Raw genomic sequence first — 27,992 nt, forward strand, 5'->3', positions numbered from 1 at the left:
TCCCTGGACATATAATTTACTATTACAATAGTATCCAAAAACATGAAGCAGGCCTGAACCTCTTTATTCAAAGCAAGGTCTCTTGGATTACCTTGAATTGGCTTTAAAATGTAATATATCATGGCTGAATTCTTGGCCCCCTGTTTAATCTATAGGATTCCTTTTATTACCTTTGTTCAGGCCAGGATTTTGCCTGAGGAACACCACTATTGTTTAGCATTATTTCATAATTGTCTTGTTTGGTGTGCTTCTGTTTGCTAAAGTACATAGGCTTTCCCCTCTTCAACTTTACTTAGTGGCAGAGTAAATGATATTTGCAGCCTTCAGAGCAAGAAAGACAGAAATGGCCAATGTGATCTTTTATCCAACTCTCTTATGCTACAGAGCCAATTTCTCCTTGTCTCTAGCTCAGAGAAGATTATTGCAGACATTTGCTTTAGGACTGAATTTAGCTTGCAGCTTTTTTCCAGTTAGTGCTCTGTCCAGGAAAGACATTTTTGGCAACTGCAGTTTGAAATTCTATTCCGGCCCTGGATCTTAAACTGAATTAAAGAAGTTTCCTGGAGATACCAGTCCCTCCTTTCCATACAGATCATTCCCTGCTATTTGCCACAGCCATTATATTTTTCATAAAGCACAGCTTTAAAAAAATCTAGCATGAATAACAAGTGCACAGTGTCACTAGTAGGCAGTTAAAGAACCAGACAGAAGGAAAAAAATTGAGTCTAGGTCTCTATGATTGGATATACTGTTAAATAGTACATTCCTAAGAACCATTGAACAAAGTGAACATGAATGCAGTATTTAGCATAGTTAAGCAGAGAGGATTACTTTCTAAAAGTTTCAAGGCTTGTGTTTTTGCTGTCAGCTTCATCAGACACACTTTCCTTCCCTTCAGCAGACAGATTTGTTACTAAGAACATAGAAACCAAACTGTCAGCCTTGCAAAATTTGTTCTGACTTTGCGTGGCTAAAATGGGGCAATTTGGATTGCAGTGTTTTCTAGCCAGAGGGACTAAATAAGCTTATCTGAAGTCTTGACCCAAATGCTTTGACTTCAAGAGGAGAAACTGGCAGCAATATAAAAACTAAACAGCATTGTTCCAGCAGGCAGCAAGGCAGGGCTATGCTATGCAGTGTGTAGGTGTGATTAACTTATTTGTCACTAAGCTAACATGAAACAGAAAGCAGAAGTGTTAAGCACACGGAAACAGCACCCTCCAATTCTGATTAGCCCCTTGTTTATACCACGTTGTGGCAAACTAAGGCTTCATTGGCTCACTTAGCCCTTCTGCAGGCATGAATGTAGTACTTAAACTCCCTTGGAAAAAGGAAGGAACAGAGGGTCAGCAAGTGAGAGAGAGGTAAACCTGCAAATTACCACCACCACTATGAAGACATTGAATGTTCTTCTTCTCATCTTAGTCCTGCTTCAGGTCAATGACAGCAGAGAATGGCCTATGCACACAGTCTGCAAAGAGGACAACTTGGAAATATATTACAAAAGCTGTGGTGAGATTTTTTTAAATTTCCATTTTCCTTTTAGCTGGGCAGCGAAGTTGTTCTTATTCAGTGAGAGAGACTTATGAGCCAGGCAATGATTGGAAGGGTTACACTCCCAAACCAGCACTGGGTTTTGCAACTAGAATATTTTTAGTCTTTCAGATGTATCCAGCTTGGTTGATACACACACAAATCTAATTGTATTTAGATAAAAGATAATAAAGAGGAAATAATGTAACCTAATTCAGAATAATAAACAGCTGTCAAAAATCCAGTTCAGCATGAAAGAGATGAGTAGGATTTTTATCTTGAAGTTAAGTTAAAAAAAAGAAGACTCTAGATCTTTATCTTTTTTACCCCTGGGATAACATAGACGCTTCAATGCATTCATCTTCTGTTTTCCTTACCTGTGGCAAGGCTGTGGTGATGAGTGTGACAGTGGGAAGGATTCGTGTTCTCTGCCATTGCCACCCTGTTTATGGAAACTTCAGCAGCAGCATTTAACAGAGCCATTTCCCACGGATAGTAGGTTTTGTTTGTTCTTTAGATCTGTAGAGAACCAAAGGAGCAAGCAGCACTGGAATGACTGAAAATGAATTCACTGAACGGTGCCTTGCTTTTCACCTCTTGCTTTGCTGGCCTTGTGCCTCTCCTATTGTGCTGATCTGCTTTACAACTGGGACAAAGGGAATTAGATTCACAGATGCCTCATTCATTTTCCACCCGTGATGTGAAAAGAGAGTCATGGCAAATGAGCACTCTAGAGTTTGTTTTTCCAATTCATCCTAATACAAAAGGTTTCCTGGGGGGCTTTTTCTCCCCTGTAGCTTTCATGTGGTTTTGCACACCCATTAAAATAAAGCCAGTGAGGGACAAGAGAAGTAAATAAATATTTGTGATGTTATTCTTCACTGGCCTGTTCCCAAGAGACTAAAGTCAGGCTTCACATATCATAAATGTTTTAACTGCATTAGGAAAATATTTAATTAGATATTGAATGCAAGCTTTGGTTGTACCTTTATTTTAGTAAGGATTCATTGTGTAAGTGAATTCTGTTCCCTCAGCAGGTCTCGGTTAGCATGAGATGCCTTGACACAGAGGCACAGGCTATAGTTAAGTCAATGCACATGACGATTAAATTTGTCTGCTGGGCACGTGTCAGTCAGACATTGCTTGTTAATATGCACTCCACTGGCCTAGCTAACAAAATGCATTTGTTTAGAGGGTCTGTGTCACTTATTTTGGCTTGCCACACACAGAAAGGTAAGAGGTACATTCATTTAGGAGGAATTCACAGCTTGAGAAGCACAAGCCAGAGATCATAAAGGTCAGGTCTGAACACTGAGAGTGGTTTTTTGTTCTCCTGGGCACAGTTATGGGAGATGAGAAGATTACACAGACATGGAAACAATACAAGAATTAAATTAGATTCCTTGTTTTAAGCCTGATTCCTCATTCCCTTAGAGCTTAGAAGATTCAGTTGTAGCAACATTCCCACCTGCTGTCACAGTGTTCTGCCCTGCCTCCTTCCAGAGGTTACCACAACTGTAGCATCAAACCAGGTTGCACCGTGTCCATCTGTGCTGATCCAGGTCATTGTCTGGTAGCTTGCATAAAGCAGAAAAATACAAAGTGTTTGGGCTGGGATCAAAAATCTACAGCTGGGAAGGATAAATCTGAATACACTGGTCTTCATTCCCTTCAGAGAACGCACTGCTCTTACTGAGATAACTGGCAAGCTCACAACAGTGCCAAAGGTGCTGATCACTCTTTCAGGACAGCAGATTTGTCCCCACTTCATTTCACTGTAAATCACAAGTAAATTAGCAGGACATGACTTCGTTCTTTAGCTATGACCTGCCTATTGTTCTAATCCCAGGAGGGAAGAGACATGCTAGTGCCTACGTTTGACAAGACCCTTTCCCAACAAACCTTCTTATGACATCTTTGTAATGACAGCAAGCACAGAGGCAATGCCAGGCAATTGCCCATACGTTTTAGCTGTTTCAGGGGAAGACTGCCCCACTTGTCCCTCCAGCCTGAGAAATCCTCATGCTACATTCTGCTCCACTGAACATGCCAGAAGATGACATATTTTGGGGATACAGTTGCCACAGTGAGGTATCCTGTATGAAATCTTGGGTAAAGGATTCCCTGTTGGCCTCAAGAGGGTCTGGATTTCACCTCTATTTCTGTTACTATAAACGCAGTGAATCAGGATTGAATCAAGTTGAATTTAAGGAAGTTGAGAGAAGTTTAGCAAAAAGTACTTCACAATTTTATTTCTGGAGCTGAATGCCCTCTATCAACAGATTAATAGAGTTCAGTCTGAGCATTTAAAAATGAGCTAAGTGTTCATTTCACCTTGCAGTTTATCAGATTCTCTCCTATAATGCAGTAAAAATCTGACTGAAGTAAAAAATATGAGCTAATATAAACTGTGATAAACGTAGCAGAGAAGCTTAGGTGGATAACTGAAAGAAGACAGGCAGAGAAAACACAGCAAGTCCCAATTCCCTGTTGCAAGTATTTGCTCGAGTTGCATCCTGCCCCTATAGCACATAAGATACAGGCATGCATCAAGCCTCCAGACTCACTCCATGCTCTGGATCCTTTAAAAGGATCCCCATTCCCACCCAGCCATGTCAGACTAAATGTTCAGCAAACAGGACCCCCAAGGATATATCAAAAAAAAATGGCTGGACAAAACCCCATTGATCAATAACATGCACTAGTAAAAAGAAGTAATTTAAAAGAAATTGGACAAAAAAACTCTCAACAGCAAGTCTGTAGCAAGAAACTCGGGCTGAGAGACGGATGGTCTAAAAGGAAAGTACATAGGCAGTGTGCTGCCTCCTCTATGTAACCACAACAGACACAACACCGAGACAGTCTGTAAATAGCAAGACATTTCCCATCATCGCCACTGTTCCTCCCAAGAACAAGTGACAAAAATGAAGGAAGATCTCAAATGACCACAAATCACTTTAGAAACCTGGGCAGGGATCCTGAGATAAAAGCAGCACAGGTTAATATCTCTAACTGAGAAAAAGAGAACCATAATTGGCAAGTCATGCAGAGACATGAAAAGAACCTGCTACACAAATGGCTGATTCCTATCCCTTTTAATTTCACAGCAATTTTTACAGTAATAACACTTTTGATCTTTCCAGCTACATTTTAAAAGGCAATTGTCTGGGAAGGGAAAGGTGGGAAGGCAATGGTAGCAAAGTGCCTCGAGCGGATTCCAGTGCTATTTGAGTGTCAGTCACCCACCTTAGAGTGCAAAGTGCAATGCAGAGAGACTACAAAATAAGCTCTTCAACACCTCTACCAACACCTGCTTCCAGACCATTAACGTAAGCCAGCCCGTCTTAATTAGCCATGAAAACATTTTTACAACGTAGTGTTCAAATGGGGCTCTCTTCACAGGATAAAGCAGGTGGTGGCTGCTCTAAATGCATTAAAAACATTTTCTAACTATTTTTACAGCTCTTTCTTGAAATGTTTGTTGGGCCTACATCAACAAATCAGTATTTCATAGAATCATTGAATGTTTTCAGAATGCCTGGTTTTGTTTCAGCCAGCAAACCCAGACCAGTATGCTTTATGATTAATAAAGCTCTACGTTTAGATTAGGACCTGGGAGCTGCCTGCTGTCCGAAATTCTAGATTTCTTCATAGTGCAGAAAAGGTTACTGGTAAGGCAGATCATTCTTAGAAAGGGCCTGAAGAGCATCAACCATTAAAGACTTTGCTTTCTGTGCACCAGAGTAAACAACTAATTTCAGCAAGATCTTCAGGAGAGTCTAAGTAGTAGTATTGGAAGATGACATCTTGAGAGATATTCCCTGGGCTTTGTGAAACACTGTTCAGACCACCGGGGATTTTTTTACTAACACCAACAAACACATTTCCCAGTTCATGTTTGACTGTGTGATTTTTCTTCTTTTTCCACCTGAAGCAAGCTTAATAGTCATTAACTGAAGATTCAGGAGAAGCAGCAACCGATCACTATTTATTTCAACCTGGCTACACCCTTCTTCACAAGTTTTATATCTGCATGTCTACAAATCTAAAAATAATAAAACATATTTAGGGATACACATAAACATTTGCTTTAATTAATGTCTTCTGCTAGATAAAGAAGCAAGGACCTTTGGTCACCTAGATAATTATTTTTACATGCCAGTGCCTCTTCCTAAATTGAGCAAAGTCATACCGAACTTACATCCACTGAGCTCCACGACTACTTGTATTGCTCTATGTCATGCTTCAACCTTTCTATAAAGGTTTTTTTCTTGCCCAACGCTGGTACAGTAGAAGAAAGCAGCGCTGCCTACTTCAGAAAAAGCTTGCATTAAATTGCATTTACAGTTAAACTTTCATTCATATGGCTTTTCTTTAAACTTGAAAGTTCAGATCTCTGTGAAAATGGCCCCTTGAAGTCAACAGGGTTACTCACATGTAGAATCTGGTCTTTTCAAATAGTGCTGGGTCCTACACTTGAGGCACAACAACCTTGTACAGTGCTACAGACTAGGAGAAGTCTGGCTAGAAAGCTGCCTGGAGGAGAAGGACTTGGGGGGTGTTGGTTGTCAGCCGACTGAACATGAGCCAGCAGTGGCCCAGGTGGTCAAGAAAGCCAATGGCATCTTGGCTTGTATCAGAAACAGTGTGACCAGCAGGTCCAGGGAGGTTATTCTCCCCCTGTAGTGGTGAGACTGCACCTCGAATCCTGTGTTCAGTTCTGGGTCCCTCTCTAAAAGAAAGATATTGAGGGTCTGGAGCGTGTCCAGAGAAAAGCAACTAAGCTGGTGAAGGAGCTGGAGAACAAGTCTTATGAGGAGCTGCTGAGGGAGCTGAGGCTGTTTAGCCTTGAGAAGAGGAGGCTGAGGGGAGACTTTATTGCTCTCTACAACTACCTGAAAGGAGGTTGTAGAGAGGAAGGTGCTGGCTTCTTCTCCCAGTTGACAGGTGATAGGACAGGAGGGAATGGTCTCAAGCTGCACCAGGGGAGGTTCAGACCGGGTATCAGGAAAAAATTTGTCACGGAAAGGGTTATCGGGCACTGGTGCAGGCTGCCCAAGGAGGTGTTTGAATCACCATCCCTGGAGGTATTTAAAAGATGGGTAGATGAAGTGCTCGGGGACATGGTTTAGTGCAGATAGGAATGGTTGGACTAGATGTTGCAAGAGGTCTTTTCCAACCTAGTGATTCAACGTTTACCACTTTGTGCTGGTTTCTCTGTCTATGCTGAATAGTTTCAGTCTTGCTAGGGTCTTCCTCACACAGTCAGCCCATCATATCTTTTCTCTTACATAGTGAGAGATCAAATTTTACTATTCCTCTTAACATCCTCTTTTTCCTTTTCCAAAAATAGAGCTGCAGCACCCATCCCTGCTCAATCAGCAATAACAACTTGTAAACAAACCTGTTAAATTGTCATCATTGTAGCACTAATTTTACAGCACATCACTTTGTTTTTTGTGTCAACTAATTCTAGTAATCCTTTTTCCTCCCTGGCCACATGTTTACATCCTTTAGTTAAAGGGTATAAGTAATCCAATAGCTTCAGCTGGCAAAGAAAATTCTGCAAAAATATTCTCACCTTGTGCATCTTCTGAACAAATGTTCTTCTAGACTCTTAGGAAAAGAAGGTTCTTTTTCCATTAGTCTTCCTTTTTTTTTTTTGGCAGACACATTGAACCAGATGCTCCTCTGGACTTATTTATTTATTTCCCTCAAGCAGTCTCCAGCAATTGCTTCTGCTTCTAAATTATTTAAAGCCACATGACACCAACTCCCCTCTGATCTTTTGTTGCATAGATCGCTAATGGGCAAGCAATCAAAGAACTTAAGAATCTCACTTGAAAATATTTTTTGTTTGGTTTTTTTTGTTCTGTCCAAGCTACCTTAGTGTCACAGCCTTGCTGCTATACTCATCTGGTATAGTTTACTTATTCCAGGGGAAAGGTCAGTTGTTGACATGTATATTTCTGGTGCCGGATCCTGACAAACTGAAGCTATCACTAGAACCAAGGTAGCATAGATATGAGCACACATACAAGTCTTCTTTTCAAGCCTTGGTCCCTCCATGAATTAAAACTAACCTTATCTGATACATTCCCCACTTCATTGGAGAGGATTAAATCTTTCTTTTCCTATCTAACCTCTTAAGGTGGTTCTGAATTAATCTCACCTCTTCTTTCATAGAGGAGAGAGTATTTAGTAAGTTTTAAAATGTAAATGGTAAAGAGGAGTAGGAGATCATTTCATACCTCCAAGGTACTCTAGCAAAAACATTATGTTCAGCATCTAGACTTTGAACCATTTAGCAAAATCAATATTAATGCGTTCACTGAGACAAGTAGTAGAGAAAATTAACCTCAGCTGATTTTTTCCCACCTTGCTTTAAATTTTCCCATCCAATTTAGTTCTCAGAAGTTTCTTCACAGTATCTATTTGTTCACCAAATCAATGAAGATCCTGCATCATAGACCGCAAAAGCAGGTTGTTTACGTGTGGCAGCCCCTCCGGCTTATCTCCAGCTGCTAAATCTAAACTAGCAGACACACTTTCCACCTACTGACTTCTGCCATGTCTTTGGATGTTGTAGCCACCGAGTCACTAAGGAGTCACAAGCAGGAAGGGTAACAGCTTGCGAAGCAAGCCATAGGAAAAGGTGTTCTCCCCTTCCGAAACAAATAGGAAAGACCTACCTAGAAAACTGCACGTTGCATTACAGTCAAAAAGTACTGTGGTCAAGGCAGAACTTACATTCATCACTGCATGCTAAATGTGAGTCTCTGTGAAGGGAGAGGTCTAATATACTAAATGGGTGAGTCACAGCTGTGGTAATAGTATGATGAAAATTTGAGATTAGCTTCCTGTATTACATAAAGTTGACATTATCAAAAGGCACATTCACTGCAGCAAGTCAGGAGCAAGAACAAACCATAGTTGTTCCAAAGTGCCCCCACGTAAAGCTTTCTGTGTAAGCATATGAAGCATTGCTAGACTCTCTTGGCAATGCCACACCATCTCTTATAAAGCTGTTATCAAGGCCTCAAAATAGTTCTGAAACCCACAATGCTTACAGTTTAACAAAGCAAACAGAAGCAGATCAGGTTCTCACAGTAATTTAACATCTATCAGGAAAAATATCGAGAATAATCTAAGAAAAATTAATGTACCTCAGAAAAATAAAAAAAGGACTTAAGCATTATTGTGTGTTGGTGTCCTTGCACCAACTTCAAGGAGGCTTATGGCAACCTAAAACTAGGGAGGAACAGTGGCCATTAGGGACAAGATACCTGAATATCCCATACAGAATCACCATGTATCGAATATAAAACCTGTGATCTGTCCCAAATGCTGCTTTTAGACTCAGAAGACCTTCCAGTTGCCAAAGTCTAGGACCCCAAAAGCTACCAGAAATTAATTCAATGCACCAGTTTCCTCTTCACCTGAAGATGGATGGCTCCTGTCAAATGATCCAGTGGTGATGGGGCAGGCAGGAACCCTGCTAGTTTCCTGAGCAGAGAAAGCACGCCATTCTAAGTATAGCTTACTGCCATGCTCCTGTGGTGCATTTCAACCCATCCTGGGAAAATGGGAACATTTAGCCCATTTATATGCTGCTGATTACTGTTCTGTATAATCAGCAGTAAAGCCTGCTATCCCAGAGCATGGCATGTGTCTAACAGCAGGGCAGCTTCTAGTAATGTTTGTTTCTATTTCTGAAACAAGTCTGCAAGTCTGTTGTGAATCCCCAGTCATACTGGCAAGCACTGATGTCCAGAGTTCTCTGTCTCAAGTAGAGCAGTATAAAGAATGTTTAAAAAAAAACACATGTAGAGAGAAGAGACAGATCTGATTAGGAATACAGGCAGTTACTGTATGCATCTTACTCGTGCAGCGCATGGTGTTTTCGCACCAACAGAACAGAAGAACAAAGACTTTCTCTCTTTAATACATTCCCTACTGGGCCCAAATTAATACAGCATTTTCTTGTTATACTGCTGTAGCTGAAGCCTGCTCTGCCTCCCTTTCTCTCTCAAGCTAACTAGGACAAATCGGGATTCTCAAATACAAATACAGAGCTGTATGTGCTATTTCTCAAAGCTGGCATCTTTCAGCTTTGTCTTCTCGAACGGGTTTAGACAAAGCTTTGTCATACCACACAAAGCACAGACATCCCATTTTTTAAATACTGCTGCTGGGAAAAGGAAGGAAAATCTCCATGAACCTTCAGACACCGGGCCTCCCCTTGAGCCCTGACAAATAGCTTTAACAAGCCCACTGTCCAGAAAGGTGGTTCTGACAGGAAAAGGCAGGGTCAAGTCTTTGGCAAGGCTGCTTTATGCATGCTGGTGAAACCCTCATCCCCACAGCCCTCCAGCTGCAGAGAGCTCCTCACACTTGCCATTTATGCAGGGGCTTCCCTCCAGCTCATCATACCGGACAACTCCTTGCCCAGGCCACCAGCAGTTCCATGGCCACAGGTGGCATCTGAGTGACCTCTACTTGGCACCAGGCAAATCTCTGCCTCTCTTCTCCATCTGACACAATTCAAGCCCTTTGCTCATGGGCTGAGCACTCCATCCCACATCTGTTTTTCAAACCACAAATGCTACTACTATTGCAGTCAGTGCCCCAGAAACAGGTTTGGAGAGAATACCCATTTTCTGAGCTATTGTTTATGAATAATTGCAGATTTAGACCTCAGTAAGAATGAACAATGAGTTTTATTTTAAATAGTAGGAGATAAAGCCTTCATCCTTTATTTAAACCAATTTTGTAAGACATTGGAATTGCCTTGCTCCAAAACTAGGTCCATAAACACAGGCCAGTAATGCCTGTGCTTCAGTCTAACTAAACTGTACATAATGACTCTTTGCATTACCAGCGTTCAGTGTTCTTGAGTGAGGAGTGGAAATTGCATAAACACTTTTTCTTAACTATCTTTTAAGTTTCTTTCTGTAGCGTTCCAGGGATTTTTAGCTTATGGATAATATTGAAACCAAATCTTCAGAGTTCCCTCTATAGCCATGTAAGTTTTATTATAAAGGAACTAGTTCTTCACTCCACTACCCACCTACAAGAGCTTTAGGATTAAGCAGACCTCTGAGATCACAAGCCAATAGCACTATTTGCAAAGGGGAATTCCCACAGTCTGTACCCCCAGGACACTAAGGATACATGAACTGTAATCCTCCCTATTTCTTCACTTCCATGTTGCCTAAGCAAGCCAGAAAGGTACATGAGATACAACATTCCATGACTTCTGCAAAGGAGGCCAGAGTTCCTGTCTAAACTAGGCAAAAGCCCAGCACTGGTCGTGTCTGAGAAGAGCATCTTGGGATGAAACATCTTCATGACAAACTAGCCACAGCTAACATGACTCTTAAAATTTTTAGTTCTCCCCTCTGAACGGAGGGTAAGTCTGCTTCTCCCAGCCGTGTCTGGACATGGCAGTGGCATAAGGAAGGCAGGCCTAAAGGGGAGTTCATTAAACTGAAGGTGCTTAGGGAAATCTAGGTGCAACTGCAGAGCTGCTAATTCAGCTGATGCTTCTTCTTCAGTACCTTGTAAGTAGATTCCAGTGTCAAATATAACCTTGAGCATTCAAGTTAATTAATTTAAATAGACATTAAAGGGAAAATGTTGAGTGAATACATAAAGTCTGAGATCTCAAACAGTTCCTCATTCTTTCCCTTTCCTTTCATCACCTTGAATGTTATAAGGACTAATTATTTCATTTTATTAAGAACTTTGAAGGTGAGCACTGTTGGGCAATTACTAAATATGTTTCTTCCTTGTGCTAATTCCCAGCTCCTCTAGCACTGATCTGTCCTTGTATGACCCTAGCGAAGCGCAGCTATGTCTTTTGATGATGTGGCCTATCTGCTCCTAAAATGGGTTATACTGAAACACCAGTAGCTTACCAATAGCCTTCTCACCACTGCAAAACTTACAGATGTGGACTCTTAGAAGCAAAGCTTGCCAGCTTCTTGCTCTTATTCACTTGTAACACCAATTTTCATGCTCATTTGGAAACAATGTGATTTTAATGTAGATTCAGATGACAGTAAAGCCTGCAGAAGGTAGTTAAAAAGATGGGGGGGAGAGAGAAGAATAAAAGACAGAGGCTATTGTACAATAACAGTCCAGCAAAATTTCTGGAACAGGTGCTTCCCATCTGGCCATGCATTTTGCCCAGCTAGTCATCTAGCAGCTCAGACTCTGAGGGACATAGCTATAGCGGGTTAGCACATTATCTTTCTCAGTTGTCTGTTTCATCTTTCTGCTGGGGATCACCACCCAGAGCACAGGAGGCTAAACAGACACATGGGAGGTAAGGGCAGCACCAGCTCACATCCCTGTGGCTTGGCGCACACCCATGTTCAGCAGGAATGTAAGCTGGTGGCCCCACAATTGCAAGAACAGAGGCATGAAAGCGTGTTCCCTTCTGTTGTCCCTGTTGCTGGGTTTATTATCTCCATCACAGGTACAAGGCTTGCAGCCAGGAGAGTCATATAGATACACCACTGTGAATGCGTCTTAGCTAATTTACCAATTAACCTTCTGCCTAGAAGGTTACTACATTCAGTGCTAGATACAGTTGAGAGCTCAGCACTAGACACAGCGTCAAGTTGAAATAAGTGGCCTAAGAGGTCTTATAGTGCATTGATTGTTTACAAAAGCCAAAGACTTGCATCTTTCTCAGGGAAGTTGCCTGAAAGATTTAGAAATGCTTAGAGAGAAACTTTGGACAAAATCCTGTGCCCTAGCACATTCATGCAAGTTGCAAATATGTTGCAGCCCAAACCCTTCTTAGGTAGATACACAGAGACACAAAACCCATGACTTTTTCCCCACCAATAAGCAGATTTTCATTGATAAACCTCAATGTGTTTGCAAAATCTCCAGCAATGTTTTAAGTGTTGGTAACATATCAAAGCTGAACTAGAAAGGAAATACTCAGCAATCAGTTTAAGAGTTTCTAGTTTTAATTATGGAAGAGGGAGCAGATTGAAGGGAGTGGGTGGAGGGAAGTCTGGGAACATACAGTACTGTGCACTATCAAATGTTGCAGAAAAGTGAAAGGCTGAAGGGCAGCCCCACGTATTTCAGAGGTTTGATGGTAAATGTTATTGCTCTGCACATGTGAAAGACATAACATGTATTTTTTTCGGTCTAACCAGCTCACTTCAGATTAAGGCAAACAAGGAAGAATAAGTATTAAACCTCCATAAGAGACACACAGTGACTCACAGTTGTGCATCTGAGATGAAATACAAAAATGGCAATTGCCTCAAGTTGCCTTTGCCACACAAGGGACTCCTCAACATGTAAAGAAAGAGGGACATGGCATGATACCATAGTTCAAGGAGCACAGCTAAATTCACAGGCATCTTCATTTATCAAATGGTTAAAACTATTTTCTTTAATCTCCTTTCAGCAGCAACCTTTCTGCCTACGCGTCTTGGATTCCAGACTTCCTAGCACCATAGCTTTAGCAACACAGTCATCCTTTCAATTGATTTCAGCAGAAGGTCCTCATGCACACTCCAGTATCTAAGATGTTGGATTGCAAAGTCATAGCCTGAATTTCCATGTGCCAGAAAATTAATTGGGTGCCAGTGGAAAAGTTTATATTTTTCAGCAACAGAGTAACAACAGAAAATCCAAGTGCTCTAATTCATAAATTGTGCTGGAATTTCTCATGTAAGTACTTCCACTGTCTTCCTGCCTGGGGACCAGATGACAGTTCTCCAGAGTCCTATGCTGCATCACTAGCAGTGCAGTAGAAGATACCCGTGGCTACAACACACTATGAAATATATCATCTGGCAAAAGAGCTCAAACCAGAGCAAAAAAATACACAGGCATGAGACATTCAAACTAAAACAACCCTGAAGTCTAGTTCACTGAACATGAACATTCCCTTACCATCTAAACAGTTATTGATAAGGAATTTTGAACTAAAAGTTCAAATCCCTAATACCTTTAATTGATTGACTAAAGCACAGCCTAGTCTCTTTGAGAAAAGAGGAGCATTGCATATGTTGCAGTACCACTTTTGACCCTAGCTCCCTCTGGAAATTAGAGGTGAAAATTTTAGTCATTTGACAACCAGCACTGTCTGTAGGCATCAATGCCAAAGTTGCTCTGAATCTGAGCAACTGCTTCCTGAAGGTTATCATCGCACCACACAGAAAACAGAAATGAGAGTGATCCTTGCAAAAGCCCAGAGGAAAGCGGAAACCAAACCCAGAGAGATGGTAAAGACCAAAGGGGAAGCAGGCATTAACGGTCCTGGAGAGAAGTTACCTGTCTGCAACAGCTTCTGAAGCAGCACTAATAATGCAAGAACTGACAGGAATACGGTAAAAGAGGAGAGAAAACCCTCTGACTCTTGTCAGACTTGAGCTGATAAATAACTCCAGGCACAAACTGTTTGTCCCAAGCAGATCATGCAATTGCAGAGACTGCTTTAATCTGTGGAGGACAAAAATAAGCACAGGGACACAGAGATGTGGGAAATACCAGTGACTTTCATCTCTCTCCTTTAAACAGTTATTTTAACGTACCAGAACTTAGGACTCAGGAGCTCCTTTTGGACCACATTGACAATCCATGTGCTTGCAGAGCCAAAAGCTCCTCCCAGCACTTTCATTCATCTCCTACTCCCCTCTATACAATCAGGCTTTGGTTACCCAGGCTTGGTCCTTAACAGCTGCTACAGCTGTGGGGCACTGCTGCAAAAATAGGTTCAGACTATGGAGACACCATCTCAGCCACAACATGAAAAGAAAATTCTCCCAACCCATTATTTTCAATTCAGTGAGAACATTACCTCAAGCAACAATAATTTAGATAAGAATTAAATTCTGAAGTCTGTATTTTGTCACCAGCAGCTCTATGTAAACCAAGGAGCCTACAACTGCTGCTGCATGTGCTGCAGTCCCTTCTCTGGTTTCCACAGAGAAGGAAGCTGGATGCATAGGCTGGCTGGAAAGCCACCATGAGGGACAAACCTATGCCTAAAATAGGACTTGAGGTTTAAGACCATATGCTTCCAAACTGGCTAAATTTTTCACCTCCAGCCACAGTTCTGGAAAACCCTTGCACATGCCGTTGGTTGTGGCAGCTGAACTGTCAGTCGTTGCCGCCGGCTGTCACCAGAGTGTGATATGTTGGCAAGCCTTCAGGCTTAGCATGGAGTCTCACAGAGGCCAGAAAGGAAGAAAGTGAAAGTGTGGAGAAAGGAATTATGTTTGTACCAGAGTTTTGGAGCATCACGAAGAGAAAGAGGTACTGCAAGAACTGGTAAGAGCCATGTTCATGTTAGTCATTAACTGTAGGGCTTCCTTCGACCCCAGCTCTGCTGAAGTCTACCAGAGAGAAACATGGAGAAACAAACAATATTTCCTGGGTTAGAAACACCACATAATGATGGACGCAGGATGAAATACAGCAGGATCCCAGCCATACAGTTTTCTTTTCATTTTTGGTCTTTTCATCCCAATTCAGGGTTCAGTTTCCCAATCAGCTTCACTTACCCATCTTGTCATACAAATTAACTAAAAACCATCATCTCGTAACCAATTGCTCATCTGTGCTCAGGAAGGAATAGCAATGCACGTAGCCTGGAAAGAACAGCTGTGCTAAATCTTCACTGTTGAAAGAGCATTGACTACTCACCACTGTGGGGAGCTTACTTCCCTTGAACTTGGCTCACTTTCCCCGACAGTAGGTTTTAGCCACAAATAAGCTATTATCCGAATGTGCTTCTTATTGATGTGGCAGGAAGGACAGGAGCAGCCCTTAAATGAAGGGTATGGGAGCTTTGAGCACATCTTGAAGAATTTCTAAAGAATACGTAATCTGTTTTTTAACTCTTCTGTATTTTATTGTTTTATTCTACACAATGTGTGTATTAAAATTACTTGTTACCCACTTCTTTCTGTCTCCAAACAGATCCCCAGCAAGATTTTGCTTTGAGCATTGACCATTGTCCTGATGTCATGACCCGCACCTTTAACATCAGAAGTGCAATTGTCTTAAGTAAGTGAATTGCTATGTTCTCATGTCATAAACGAGTAATTCATATGAGTCCTGGTATTAAGAAGCAACCAAAGGTGACAACCTTCTATGAAATATGAATGGGCTTCATTTCTGAGAAATTTCAAAACCTGTATAGGGATACAGAAACGTCAGTTCTGTTATCAGTTCAGACCATATATGTCACACTAAGTAGGACCAATGATCCCTCAGCTCCTGTTCCTCTCCTACTCTTCATATATACATATTGATAGCCAAGACGGGGGCTGCTCTAGAGCTGTTCTTCATAGCTAAGTCTTCTGGGGAGACTCTTGTTGAATGAGACAGCTGTAGCACACACACTTGTGTCAGCACCAGCAGCGCTTGTCACATTGCCAAGCCTGACCCTTGCAGGGAGGAGACTGAAGGTGGGGATATCTCTCTGCCCCTCCTGGGCATGCAGAGAAGGATGCTGGGGAGTGCTGAGGAAGTGCTAACATGAGGCAACACAGTCATGTCATCAGCTCACCACCTGTACTGGCTGAAACTATACCCTTCTTAATTATTATACTTGACCGACCAGCAACAAAAGGTCAAAAGCAGAACTGCACTTGAGCTAATGGTCTGGGTGCACAAGTTAATATTAGCTATAGCATGCTTTGTGACCCTTGCATAGGAGAGCCACCTTCTTACAACCTTGTTATCTTAAGCTCACCTAGAGCCTCTTCTACCAGAGCACAGACGTGAGAGCACTGCTATATGTTCCTGGTGCTGAAAATACGTATATGTTGAGTGTCTTTCAGCAGCTGGGAATGCTTCCTTGCATACAAAGGTTTCCCTCCTGTGAGACATTCTGCCCTTTTGCCTGGGGAGCATCAGTTTCCAGGTGGCTGCAAAGTTAAACAAGTCTGCAAAATCACATTACAGGCATTTGGAAATACTTCTCCAACAGCTCAGAATACAAGACCTCCCTAAATCCAGTAGCACTGCTGACTTTATGTATGTTAGCAAGACAGGTACAAGCAGGCAACCTTCCAGCACTGCCAAGCTGCTATGCTGGTTCCTGGCACAGCTTTGGCTTGGGCCAGCTGCTCTTTCCCTGGGCAGCAGGTATAGGCTACAGGCTGCTCCCAGGGCCCCATTAGAGATGGTGCCTTTCTAGGGACAGCAGGACAGAATGTTTAACTGTATGGACACAAGTTTTACTATGTCAGTTGGCCTCAGAGCCAGAGTATGGTCGCAGGGATAGTTTATTTAACAATAAAGATATATGCTATTATGTCCTTTATCTTACATACCTTAAGGGACTTACAGACATATTCCTGAAGCATGGGTTTCTACATATCTGTTCTCAGTGAAGAGAAAATACTAATATTCAACAGCTTAGACAGCAGGGGGAAAATGGAATTATTTTAAAAAATAAAGTAATAAGCCTGTTTATACTTGCACTTTCTCTGAGCTTTACTTCTGGTTTGTGTGTAGGACACAGCATTAAGGAACTATACCTCAAGGCTAACCTGATCATGAATGGGAAGACCATCTTAACCTACTCGGAGACGATTTGTGAGCCGGGTCATTCCACTCTTATTTTCTGTGGAAAGAAGAAAGGAGGTAAATCAGATAGCTCTCTAAGAGTTTGATGGCTACTGAAAACTCCAAGCAGGATGCACCCACTGTGCTGTTGAACACACCAATACATCATAATGTTCTGTTTACTTCAACAGCATGTTAATGGATGACAGAAAAACAGTAGGACAGAGATGTTTTAATTTCAAAGCCTGCTTTTTCCCCTAACCTGTTTGCTTGTTTTTCTTTTAATCACAGAATATTGCATGCACATGGGATTTCCAGTCCATAAAAAATAACTGTGGTAATGTGACCTCAATTCAACAGCAGAGAGGTTCATAATTCCTATTTATAGGCATGTGGTTGACATGTGAGCAAGAAGTATGACAAAAATAAAGGCCAGTTCTGTAAAAGAAATGGTTGAGCAAACAAACAAGCCATTCTGAACATGTTCTTCACTGTTAAGCAAGTAACACTTCCTGTCCTTAATACCAGTTCCTAACTCACTTTAAGAGAAATTATGCTTGAATAAGGATATTTGGAACAAGATTCTATTTAATACCATCTATGGTTTGCATCTTGTTTCTGCTCAACACATGCCTACGTGGCAGTCAGATGATTTCAGTTCATGTCAGTCAAATTGCCAGCTGATGCAGATTTGCACTAGTTGGTTTACAGTGGCATTAGCTGCCCCCAGAAAGCAGACATCTTTGGTCCCAAGTGAGTCTGGGTACCTCAGCTGAAGCCAGGTAGTGCAAAGCTAGCCAGGCTATGGCCAGAAGAACAATGGTCATGCCTCTGGATGGTAATATCCATGTATCTTAAATGGTTGTTCTGAAATCCATCTTACATCATGAACATTTCTCAGACTGATTTTAAAATAAACAGGCAAAGCTGCAGGGAAGTTTCAGAGATGTTAGAGCATCAGTTAGTTTCAAAAGCTCTGCTTTCCTTCCATTCACTTGTGCCTCAATCCTAATAGTGCTGCAGTAATTCATGTGCAAGGGCTATAAGTTTAAAGACCATGCACTACTGCTAAGACAGGCCCTGGAAAATTACTAAGATATTTCACACAGCATAGAAGTATCACGAAAAATAACAGAGAAATGCTGCATGAGCAACCAGTTGTGCAAATCCTGTAAGCCAGGTAGACAAAAAAAAATAAATTCAGAGGTTTCTTCAATTGTGTATTGAACTACAAGGGCGGAAAACCCACCCACAGATCTTATTCTGACAATGTACTAAATAACATCCTTTAGAGAATACATTAAGGACTCTCTCCTGAGCTGAGCACAAACTGCTATTCATGCACTAAGCCACAACGTCAAAATCTCCTGGGGTTTCCAAGTCCCTTAGTCTTAAACTGACAGATGATTTCTACTAATCAGGTTTCTACTAATTGAAGTACATTATGATATAAAACCATAGCTGGTTGTATAAATAATACTATATATCATCATTTAGAAGTAACCCCAAGTTAGTGCAAGAACCTCTGCCACACACTTTTTAACACAAACCCTCTTGTTCAGTAGCTAGTTTTATTTAGTAATTAAGTCACAGTGGGAAACAAGTGAACTTTCTCAGACTTAGGTTCAAACTGAAAATGTGGTATTTCTTAATTAGATGACATTTGATTCTAGCCCATGTTTTAGGACACAGAATTGAGCTGAAGACCAATGTGAGGCAATGCAATTCAGCAGAGTCATAATTTACCACATTAGCACACTCTGAATCTGACCTAATACCTGTGCAGAAAGGACAACATTGTGAGTGGCCAAGTATGCTGCCTAACGAATGCACAGAGGAGCAGATAGCCCTTTCAACTGAAGATTTTCATGCAGTCACTTTTTCCCTGTTATATGGTCAACATTTCCAACATCTAGCTAGACATGACTTGAGTTTAACTATAGTTCCACACAGGATTTTCTTGCCTTCCACAAGGAGGCAAAAAATTGCCTGTTCCTCCCTCATACAAAATGAGATAGAATGTAGTTCTGCTACAGGCTTTTTTGCTCTATTTGCTCATGTGGAACAGCAGAGCAGAAGTTACAAGGAAAAGAGACTTAGGAGCCAGATGTGGCAGTCTTGGGTGTTTGGTGGTGTGTTTTTCTCTCCTATTATGCTATTACCATGACTAGAAATACTTTAGTAGACTTTATATAGCCATAGGTTTCATGTTCATCACAATCATATAGTAACTGCTGTTTATGTTAAGCAAAGACCACACCTGGCACTGCTCACTGGGACTTCTAAATAGGATTCCGAGATCTCTTGTTTTCTAGCCATATGATTGTTGTGAAGTTGCTAGCACAAAGGCTGCAAGGAAATGTATCGTTTTCCATTTAAGAACAATAGCAGCAACAAAACATGCTAAATTCTTTGTAGCAGAACATGAACTAAGCTCTTCCTCTTTTTTAGTAGAAAGTGCTGGTTATTTCCCATTTCCTCCTAAGTAAATACTTGCCTAAGATTTAACACATTTCCTAATGCAACCACTGAAATCAGAGAAAAAAGACCTAACAGAGTGATATTTAGCAATGTGCCAACCACAACTTGCAGGCTTAAACAAAACTTCCTGATAAAATATAGTTGTACCCTCCACAGTTCCTCTTTCAGTCCCAACTGATAAAGGCTCCATCAGAGAACTTGCACAATTTCTTGTGTACACTCCCAAACCATACAGAAACCGCACCTATCTTTGGAACCCCATTCTTTATATTATCACCTCTTCAGCAAGTTTCTAAATTAGTATTTGTGAATAGAAGTAGAGAACATCACATTAGTTACAGAACTGGGCATCACAATAACTGTTTGGGTACATGTATCTGAGGAAGCAACTGCACCACAAATCTAGGTCTTTAGGCTGGTATGCAACGCTATCATTCTTAGCTCCTTCATTTCACATTCTCCTCCCCAGCAGAGAGAGTAGATGTTTCTCACCCAGCTATGGATTTGTATACATTTTTCTCACTAAAATATGCATCTATAGCTGGCAGTTATTTGCATCATTCTTGCATCCTTAAAACTCACAGAAGTTGTGTGTCGGTTGCATGGGTACAAGACCGTGTCCTAGAAGAGCTCCAACACAGATCATTTAAGTTCTAAAAAGATTTAAAACAGAAAAAGGAAGAGGTGGGTGCAGATGTACAGGGCCTTTATATAGTACAAGAGTGTGAGAATGTTTAAAGATTTTCAGTGCAAGGAAGATTCGAGAAAGAGGAGTGAGAATTTCGTTATAGGTGTTTTGTCAGGAATGAGAGGAATCTTCATGATAAATAACTAGTAACTTGAAGTAATCCTCAGGAAGTTCCTACATATTTAAAAGCTGTGGAAACTGCTAGAGGCCCGCTCACTGGCAGGGAAAAGGACTAAGTTACTTTTGGTAGAAACAACAGTGAGAAGCTGCAACAACAAGCACAATAGTATCACCTTGAATCAGAGGTGAATTAGAAATATTGTCCAGGATGCTCTACAGAAGTCACCTTCAGATAAGCCTTTAAGAAAAAGGACTGAACATGGAAGGTAGACTCAGCGCATCACTGATGACAGCATGCATGACAGATACTATAATTTACCAGCAGACCAATAAAGAAAAAGGGGAATTTTTAATTGGAAAAATGCACTCTCAATTTATGGTGTTACCAGTGTTTGTACATTTTTGCAACTACATCTGGGCTTGCTCAAGAAAGACCACAGAATTCTTTCAATGAGGAAGGCTCAGTGTTTGTGACAGTTATACTTACTGCAGCAGATGTGTTCATCCTCTTTCAATGGAGGAATGCAAAAAACATGTGAATTTATGGAGAAAAATGTATATGAAGGATGCTGTGATAAACTACAGTCCTTAAAGCCTTGGAAGATGTTTACACTTCTGGAATTACAGCAGAAATACTCATGTGAGAGGAACATTGAAAAGCCCGATCCAGCCAGCACAGGCACTGAAGAGGTTGCCATGGTCTGAAGTGACTGTGAATGATAAAATTCAGCAGATCCATGGTTCCATATTATTTCCTGGCAGGTCACAGTCTCAGCTAACTAAATTTTAAAGCTGCCCTTGCTTTCCTATTGGGAGACATTTTCAAAACATCATAGCCCTTTTTCTGCCCATTGGAGAAGCAAGGAAGGTCACGAGAGTTTTCTAGAGTGCTGGTTACAAAACCACAGAATGGTTGAAGTTGGAAGTAAACTCTGCTTAAGCAGAGCCACCTAGAGCAGGTTGTCATGTCCAGGTAGGTTTTTTTGAATATATCCAAGGATGGAGACTCCACCACCTCTCTGGGCAACATCTGCCAAAGGTCAGTTACCCTCACAGAAAAAAAAAAAAAAAAAAAGTCTTTCCTAATGCTCAGGAGAAACACTCCTGTGATTCAGTTTGCACCCACTGCCTCTTCTCCTGTCACTAGGCATCACCAGAAAGAGTCTGGCTCTGACCTCTTAACATCTACCCTTCAGATATTTGTTTATATTGATGTGCCCTCCCCTAATCTTACTGTTCTCCAGGCTGAACAGTTCCAGCTTTCTCAGCCTCTCCTCACTGGAGAGATGTTCCAGTTCCTTGATCATCTCAGTGACAATTCACTGGACTCTCTCTAGTAGCTCCGTATGATTAATAGCTCTGAACCACTGCAAGACTCCTAGATAGAAAGAGCTAAATAAAGGCAATGCTGAAGCACAAAGCAGTAAACATGGACCTCAAACTGGACACACAGCACCTAGATCCACAGTTTGAGTCTCCCTAAAAGGCAGTACAGCCCATGAGAGTGACTCCATTGATCACTGAGCAAAGGCATAACTACCGCAAATGAGAACAATCATGGAAAACTTCTCAGAGAGGGCTGAAGCAGAGCCATAACATAAGACTGCATTCATGCAGCTCTGATGCAATCAAGGCTTTGTCACAGCAAAGGAAGGCAGGGGGGAGGAAATAGCTTCTACCTACACTGAAGGAGTAATTAGCATTGCCATCATTTCATAGGGAAATTTATGGCCTGATAACTCCTACTTCATTTTAAAATACAGGCTTTGCAGAGTTTGAGTGCTGCAGCCGGATTTTGGATGGTTTTCTGACATCTGAGGTGAGGCCCTAGAGTCACGTGATAGAGGAATTTCCATGTCCCTGTGGAGAACTTTGGGAAATGGTGATTGTTCACAGCCCAGTTTCCTCTCCACTCTCTTCTGCTGTCATCCAAGATTTACTAGGCTCAGAGCTGGTTGAATGAGAGTCAAACAAGGCTCTTTTCTGAACAAAAAGACACACAAACCATGAGCCGCCCTATTGCATGGGTCCACATCACCCTGGGGGGCAGCTCACAATATGGATTAGCGTACATCAAAACACATACAGCTCAAGTTCCAAGGCAGTCACTCATCATCCAAGTAATGCTGTCAGCAGTGCCTTTAACTCCCAGTTAGACTCTACCAAAGCTGTGAAATGAGAAGTGGGCTGTACTGTATTTTTAAAATTCTTGAGTCACCACTCCCTTCAGTAGAGATGTGTCAGACTCCAGAGCTCTTGTTCATGCACAGAAGCAAGCAGCAATTGTGACTGCTCTTTGAAAAAGAAGAGACTTCTTAGTGTCCAGGTGAAGTAGCCAAGGATGCAGAAGGGAGTGAGTATGGTGTAAGTGCTGCAGCACAGCTGATCAGTTTGAGAGTGATAAGCCAAAACCTACTTATTCTATTATCTGTTTTGGTATTAGGTGTATCAGGGCAGCACTGGGAAGTTCTGCATCTTCTCCACCTCTCAGGATAAGGGAATTATGTTTAACAAACTCCTCATTAGTACAAAGGTGTAGAACATTGGTGATGTCTCAGGTTTCTCCTACTCTTTTCCTAGTTTATCTTATAGTTGCGATTCTTTCATATAAGTTTGTTACAAGCCATTGACTAACATTTCATAGAATGTGTGGGGAAGACCTTCTGTGCACTCTTTCCAAGTCAGATATCTACTGCACGATGGGATGGACTGTACTACATAAACTTTTTGTCCAACCCTTCACACAAAACAGTTTAAACCAGCACAGTGAGACTGGACTGAAACAACTCTAAAGAAGTAACAAGCATCAAGATGCTAGCAGATAGTCATATACATATGATGAAACACTTACTCCTCTGTCACTGTCAAAGTAAAGAATATTTCATGACACCTACGAAAGAGAATCCTTAAACAGTTCTTAGACTTTTCCACAACTCGTGGAGGGCAAGTTGTGCAAGAAATTCTGAAATACTGAAACATCTACAAATGTTATTTTCAGTCAAGTCTGCACAGTTTGGCCCAGTAAGCTATGAAAAAGTAGGAGGAACTGCAGAAGAACTTGCTAATTCTGTCCATTAGTGCCAAAGTTGCCCTTTCTTCAACTGCAAAGAGCAAGCGTGCCTCCCAATTAGACAGATGAGGACTGGAAAGTGAACTCCTGGGCTCTGTTCCAGTCACCAGAACAACTTCTGGTGGATTTAGCACATCATGTAACTTCTTGATGAAGAATCCTTCAGCAGCAAGATAGACACATTACTTTAAGGTCATATTCAGCAAGCAGTTAGAAGTCCACACCTACAGAAACACTCAGCTCATATAGGTTTTTCTTAAACTTACCACAACAGTGTAGTTCAGCTATTGCAACTGCAGGTGTTTAACAGATAATGCTAAAAGATTTATGTCTAGCAACCCTTTCCTCCTTTCATTTCCTATTTGCAGGATGTATGTTGACACAGGAACACCCACTGTTGTGCAAAGACACCCCCCCACCCGCCTCCCCCCTCCACTCAAACAGGCACTGCAGGTCATCCTTGAGCCCAGGTTCTGCTCTGCCTTCCCCATACAGCAGCACACATTTCTCAGGAGAGCTGTTGCACGACTGCATAGAGCACTTTGCAATTCCATAACACTTGTCACTCGAGTACTTTGAAGAGCTATTACAAAAAAAGCTTCTACAATCAGCTGCTTATTTCTTTCATGTGCTGCATGTCTAACCACTCATAACCATTTTTGCTTTCCAGAACAATTCTACTATGAAGGACCAGTCACACTGGGAATCGCAGAAATCCCACAGGTAAGTTGTCACCACTGTGCTCCTAAGCAGAAGAGCTTCTTGGCTGAGGTATGATCAGAGGACTACCAGCAATATCATCAGCATAATCCAAGCTCCCTCACCTGGCACTCTGGAACTGATAGTGTTTACATGACTAATCCTTTGCAATAAGAAATTAAATGGCTTTGCTTAAGGCATTAGAGAACCATCATTATCCAGAGACAGACAGGTTTTCTTACAACATCAGATCCCCTCTACCAGCATTAAGTCATGCAGTCAGCCAGTTCTTTAGTAAGGTCCGCATCTATTACTCTTAAAATGGCAACAAGAGAAGTGGCTCCAAGGAGGTCATAAGAGAGTAAGGCTGCAAAACAGCTCATTCCTGCATCACAGTGTCTCTTAACTAGGCACAACATGAATCTACATTTTACCAGTAAGTAACAAAGGAATTTTAGCCACATACATGAAGAGGCTAGGTTGAAGAAGAGAAGGCAAGATGTGGATCATCAAAGCATCTGAATGAGACTGTGCTGAAAAAAGGATCACAGCAAAAAGCACACAGTTTAGGTGGTCAGTCAAACACACCTTAGATTTATTCACAGAGAAAAGCACAGCACGAGCTTTCAATTCTTCAGCAGCAGACATAAAACCTGTGTCACAGCCTCAGAGATGAGGTCTGGGGCCTGCTAAACACTGGACTGGTCCACGTGCAGGAAAAGGAGAAAACAGGATCAGAACAGAGATACTAAATGAGGGCATGAGAGAGTCAGGCTTCCCAAGACCTGCAGAGGTGATAACAGGGATGGCTGGCTTTGGGAGGATCAAACCTCCACAGTATGTCCGCCATCTCATATGCCTGTATCTTCCTTTGGTGAAAGCAGCAACTACAACCTTCATTTTACAAGGTTTTCACAGGCCCCCTTATGCAGGCTGTTATTCCACTATTACCAGCCTGCTTCCCTAAAGGCTACACCTATAGATGCTGAGCAATGCCTTTTGTTCTCTCACACTGGAGTGCTTAAGGTCATAGCAGTCAACATTCTGCTCCAGGAGCAGCTTTACTATCACACTTCTGTAGCAAAGGCTCTAGACAAAATGAATAACAGGTCTTTAGACCAAGACGAAGCCCTAGACACATCCACACAGACCACTAAAACTCGAGTTTTGGGCAAATTTGTGAATTTAGGGCCAGAAATTCTAAGACCATTCACAATCTTCTTTTAATAAGAATTTTTACCCATGAGCAAGTAATTATTCTGGAGAAGGAAGAAAAAATCTAATCATCAATGAGCAGTGGAAATGAGTTATTATAAACTCCCTCACATGAATGAAAACTATAAGCTTTTGGAGAATTAACATGCTGGTGAGAAATAGAATAAGCCTTTTCCATTAATTAATCAATCAGACAAATAATGCCATCCTTCCATGCCGGCAAGGAGCTAATCTGTGAAGAAATTGTCACCTTCTCATTACAAAGAACAGACTCATCTGAGCAGCCCAAAGGACATTTGCACAGTCTGCACTGCAATTATAACAAGGCTGTATTCTCATGAGCACGTTGCCTTTGGGTCTCTCTCTAAATTTGGAAATTATACTTAGCTTGAACCTCTCTGTGAGGACACAGGTCAGTTATTGCTTTAAAAATCCCGTGGTAAAAGGCACATGCCAAGAAGCCTGACTCATTCTAGCTGTGTCTCATTCTACTCCACAACCTGAGCAGGGCAAGAACTTTCTATGGCTTAAGGCTAAAAAGTGACTGTTGCCAGGCTTTCCTACCCTGGGATTTGCTCCCCTCCATACTCCAGAGGTAAAAAAAAACCAAACCAAACCAACAGAAAGAAATCCTACAGTACCAGCAATCTAGAGTGAATTAAATCTAGTTAACCTCTTCCTCCAAATCTATTAAATGAGCCTTATCACCTCCCCTGCCCAGCGTTTCTTCTTCTCCAAGTGTCTGGAAATAGCAGTTTTAACCCATACAAAATACCAACGGCTTCTTTAAGGATAAGACTGTTTGCACTACAATGACAAGTTCTCCCTGAAGGCTGAATTATTAGCAGTTTTAACTGTATGATTTGAAAATAAACTACCTCTTGTTTTATTATATAGGAATTCCTCACAGATTTGGTCATCCATACACACACATTCCCCAAGTTACTCTCTTTTATAAAAATTCATATCAATAACAGCGTACACACTAAATAACAAGGTCCGGGGAAGGGAAGTGCCAGACAACAGAGCACCTCTTCCTTTCCAGTTACTAAACAGCACAGCCCATACTGTGCTTGCTCATAAGAAACATGAGAAGTTACACAGATCTGAAAGGAATTTTTATACATCAAAACAATTCTTTTCTCCTTGCACTGTTTTAATTTCAAAATTATGCTGTCAACATTGATATGTCTGATGAGAGTATTTTGGCAGAAAACATAGGCAAGTCCTTTACCAGCTCTGAATCGTATTTGGACAGGAAAGATTTTGGAGGAACTTGATGAGAAAAGTGTTATTCTGTTTCTAGGAAGAGGACTCCCTCATAGAAACAGAAGCAGTTATATACGACTTACAGGCTAATCTCTCACTTCATGTTTCTTTCATACAGGGAGATTACACTGTTTCAGTAAAGCTGACTAACGAAGATCATGCCACTGTCGCTTGTGTTGATTTTACTGTAAAATATTATTCAGATTATTATTAGCAACAAACGAACTTCATGAAAGCTACAGACTACCAAAGCTGTGCAAACAAAGTGAGCTGCTTGCATGCCACAATGATTCTGAAGGAAGTAACCCCTACATGGTAGTTCTAATGCTATTCCTCTTTATAATTCACTATTTTCAAGAAGTCACTAAACCCTCTAGTGGTAATTTTATCTCTAAATGCACACTGTAGCCCACTTTTGTACAGCTGGAAGTAGAAATTATCTGATACTAACATGCTCATCTTAGGATGAAAATAGAATGAGGCAGAACAGGCAAGAGCCTAAGCATTTTTTTTGAAGTTATGCAGGTACCCATTTCTAACGCAGGCTAAAGAAGACTTTCATATGTATCATGCAGTTAGAGCACACGACATTTCCCCTGGGACCTGTCTGGAGCCTCTACTAGTACAGATTTTGTGATAACCACAGAACAGAGAACAACTAGGATTAAAATGCCCATTTGGCTGTGATCCATGCTCTGTCATTGCATTCATGACACTCAAGACTTCTGGTGTCTACATGGAATTTTTTGTTATCTAATGTCTTTCAAGTGATGTGAGTTATTCTGTATCTAAGTTAAGTGCCCTTCTTGCTTCTCAATAAATTCATAATTAAAGAACAATTTTTTTTCCTCATTTTTCCTCATGATTCTAGGATTTTTCCAAAACTGAGAGTGGGGAGAAAAAAGATGGGAAAAAAGGCTGAGAGAAACAAGTTGAATAAGAACTTTTTTAAAAAATATATGAAAAGTCAGTCTTATTGACACACATTTTATGTTACCACAGGAGAAATTGTTCCTTGCTTTGAGCATGAAGCCCCAGAAGTAAACACAAATTACACTCCCAGGTGTGGCACATCCCAAAACTTTCTCATTCCAAGAGCCTTTGCAACCGGCATAGTTGATGGGTAGGTAGATAACCAAGCATAGGGCAGCTCTTGGACTACGATCTTGGGTTGGAGAGTGTGAAGACCTGTTCTGGGGACTGGAAGTGTCGCAGAAGGATCAGGTATAGGGTTGAGTTCTGGTTTGGAAAGGTATGGGCAGGAATCAGATCCACAGGAGGGTTCTGGAGCTGAGTGCAGATTTATGAATGATGGTAGTGAGTATCAGGCTACATACCTCATCTTGGAGAGATTCAATATCT

At 41.3% G+C, this 27,992-nt stretch overlaps 1 protein-coding gene across 1 annotated transcript; it reads left to right on the forward strand.

Moving 5' to 3' along the window:
• Positions 1–1,273: 1,273 nt before the first annotated feature.
• LY86 (lymphocyte antigen 86) lies at positions 1,274–27,469 on the forward strand. Its single transcript, XM_069853605.1, has 5 exons — positions 1,274–1,512; positions 15,493–15,579; positions 17,038–17,166; positions 24,118–24,170; positions 26,749–27,469. The coding sequence occupies exons 1-5, from the start codon at positions 1,392–1,394 to the stop codon at positions 26,842–26,844; spliced, it is 486 nt and encodes a 161-aa protein (XP_069709706.1). The 5' UTR covers positions 1,274–1,391; the 3' UTR covers positions 26,845–27,469.
• Positions 27,470–27,992: the final 523 nt, after the last annotated feature.

Source organism: Phaenicophaeus curvirostris, chromosome 3, assembly GCF_032191515.1.
Source record: "Phaenicophaeus curvirostris isolate KB17595 chromosome 3, BPBGC_Pcur_1.0, whole genome shotgun sequence".
NCBI lineage: Eukaryota > Metazoa > Chordata > Aves > Cuculiformes > Cuculidae > Phaenicophaeus > Phaenicophaeus curvirostris.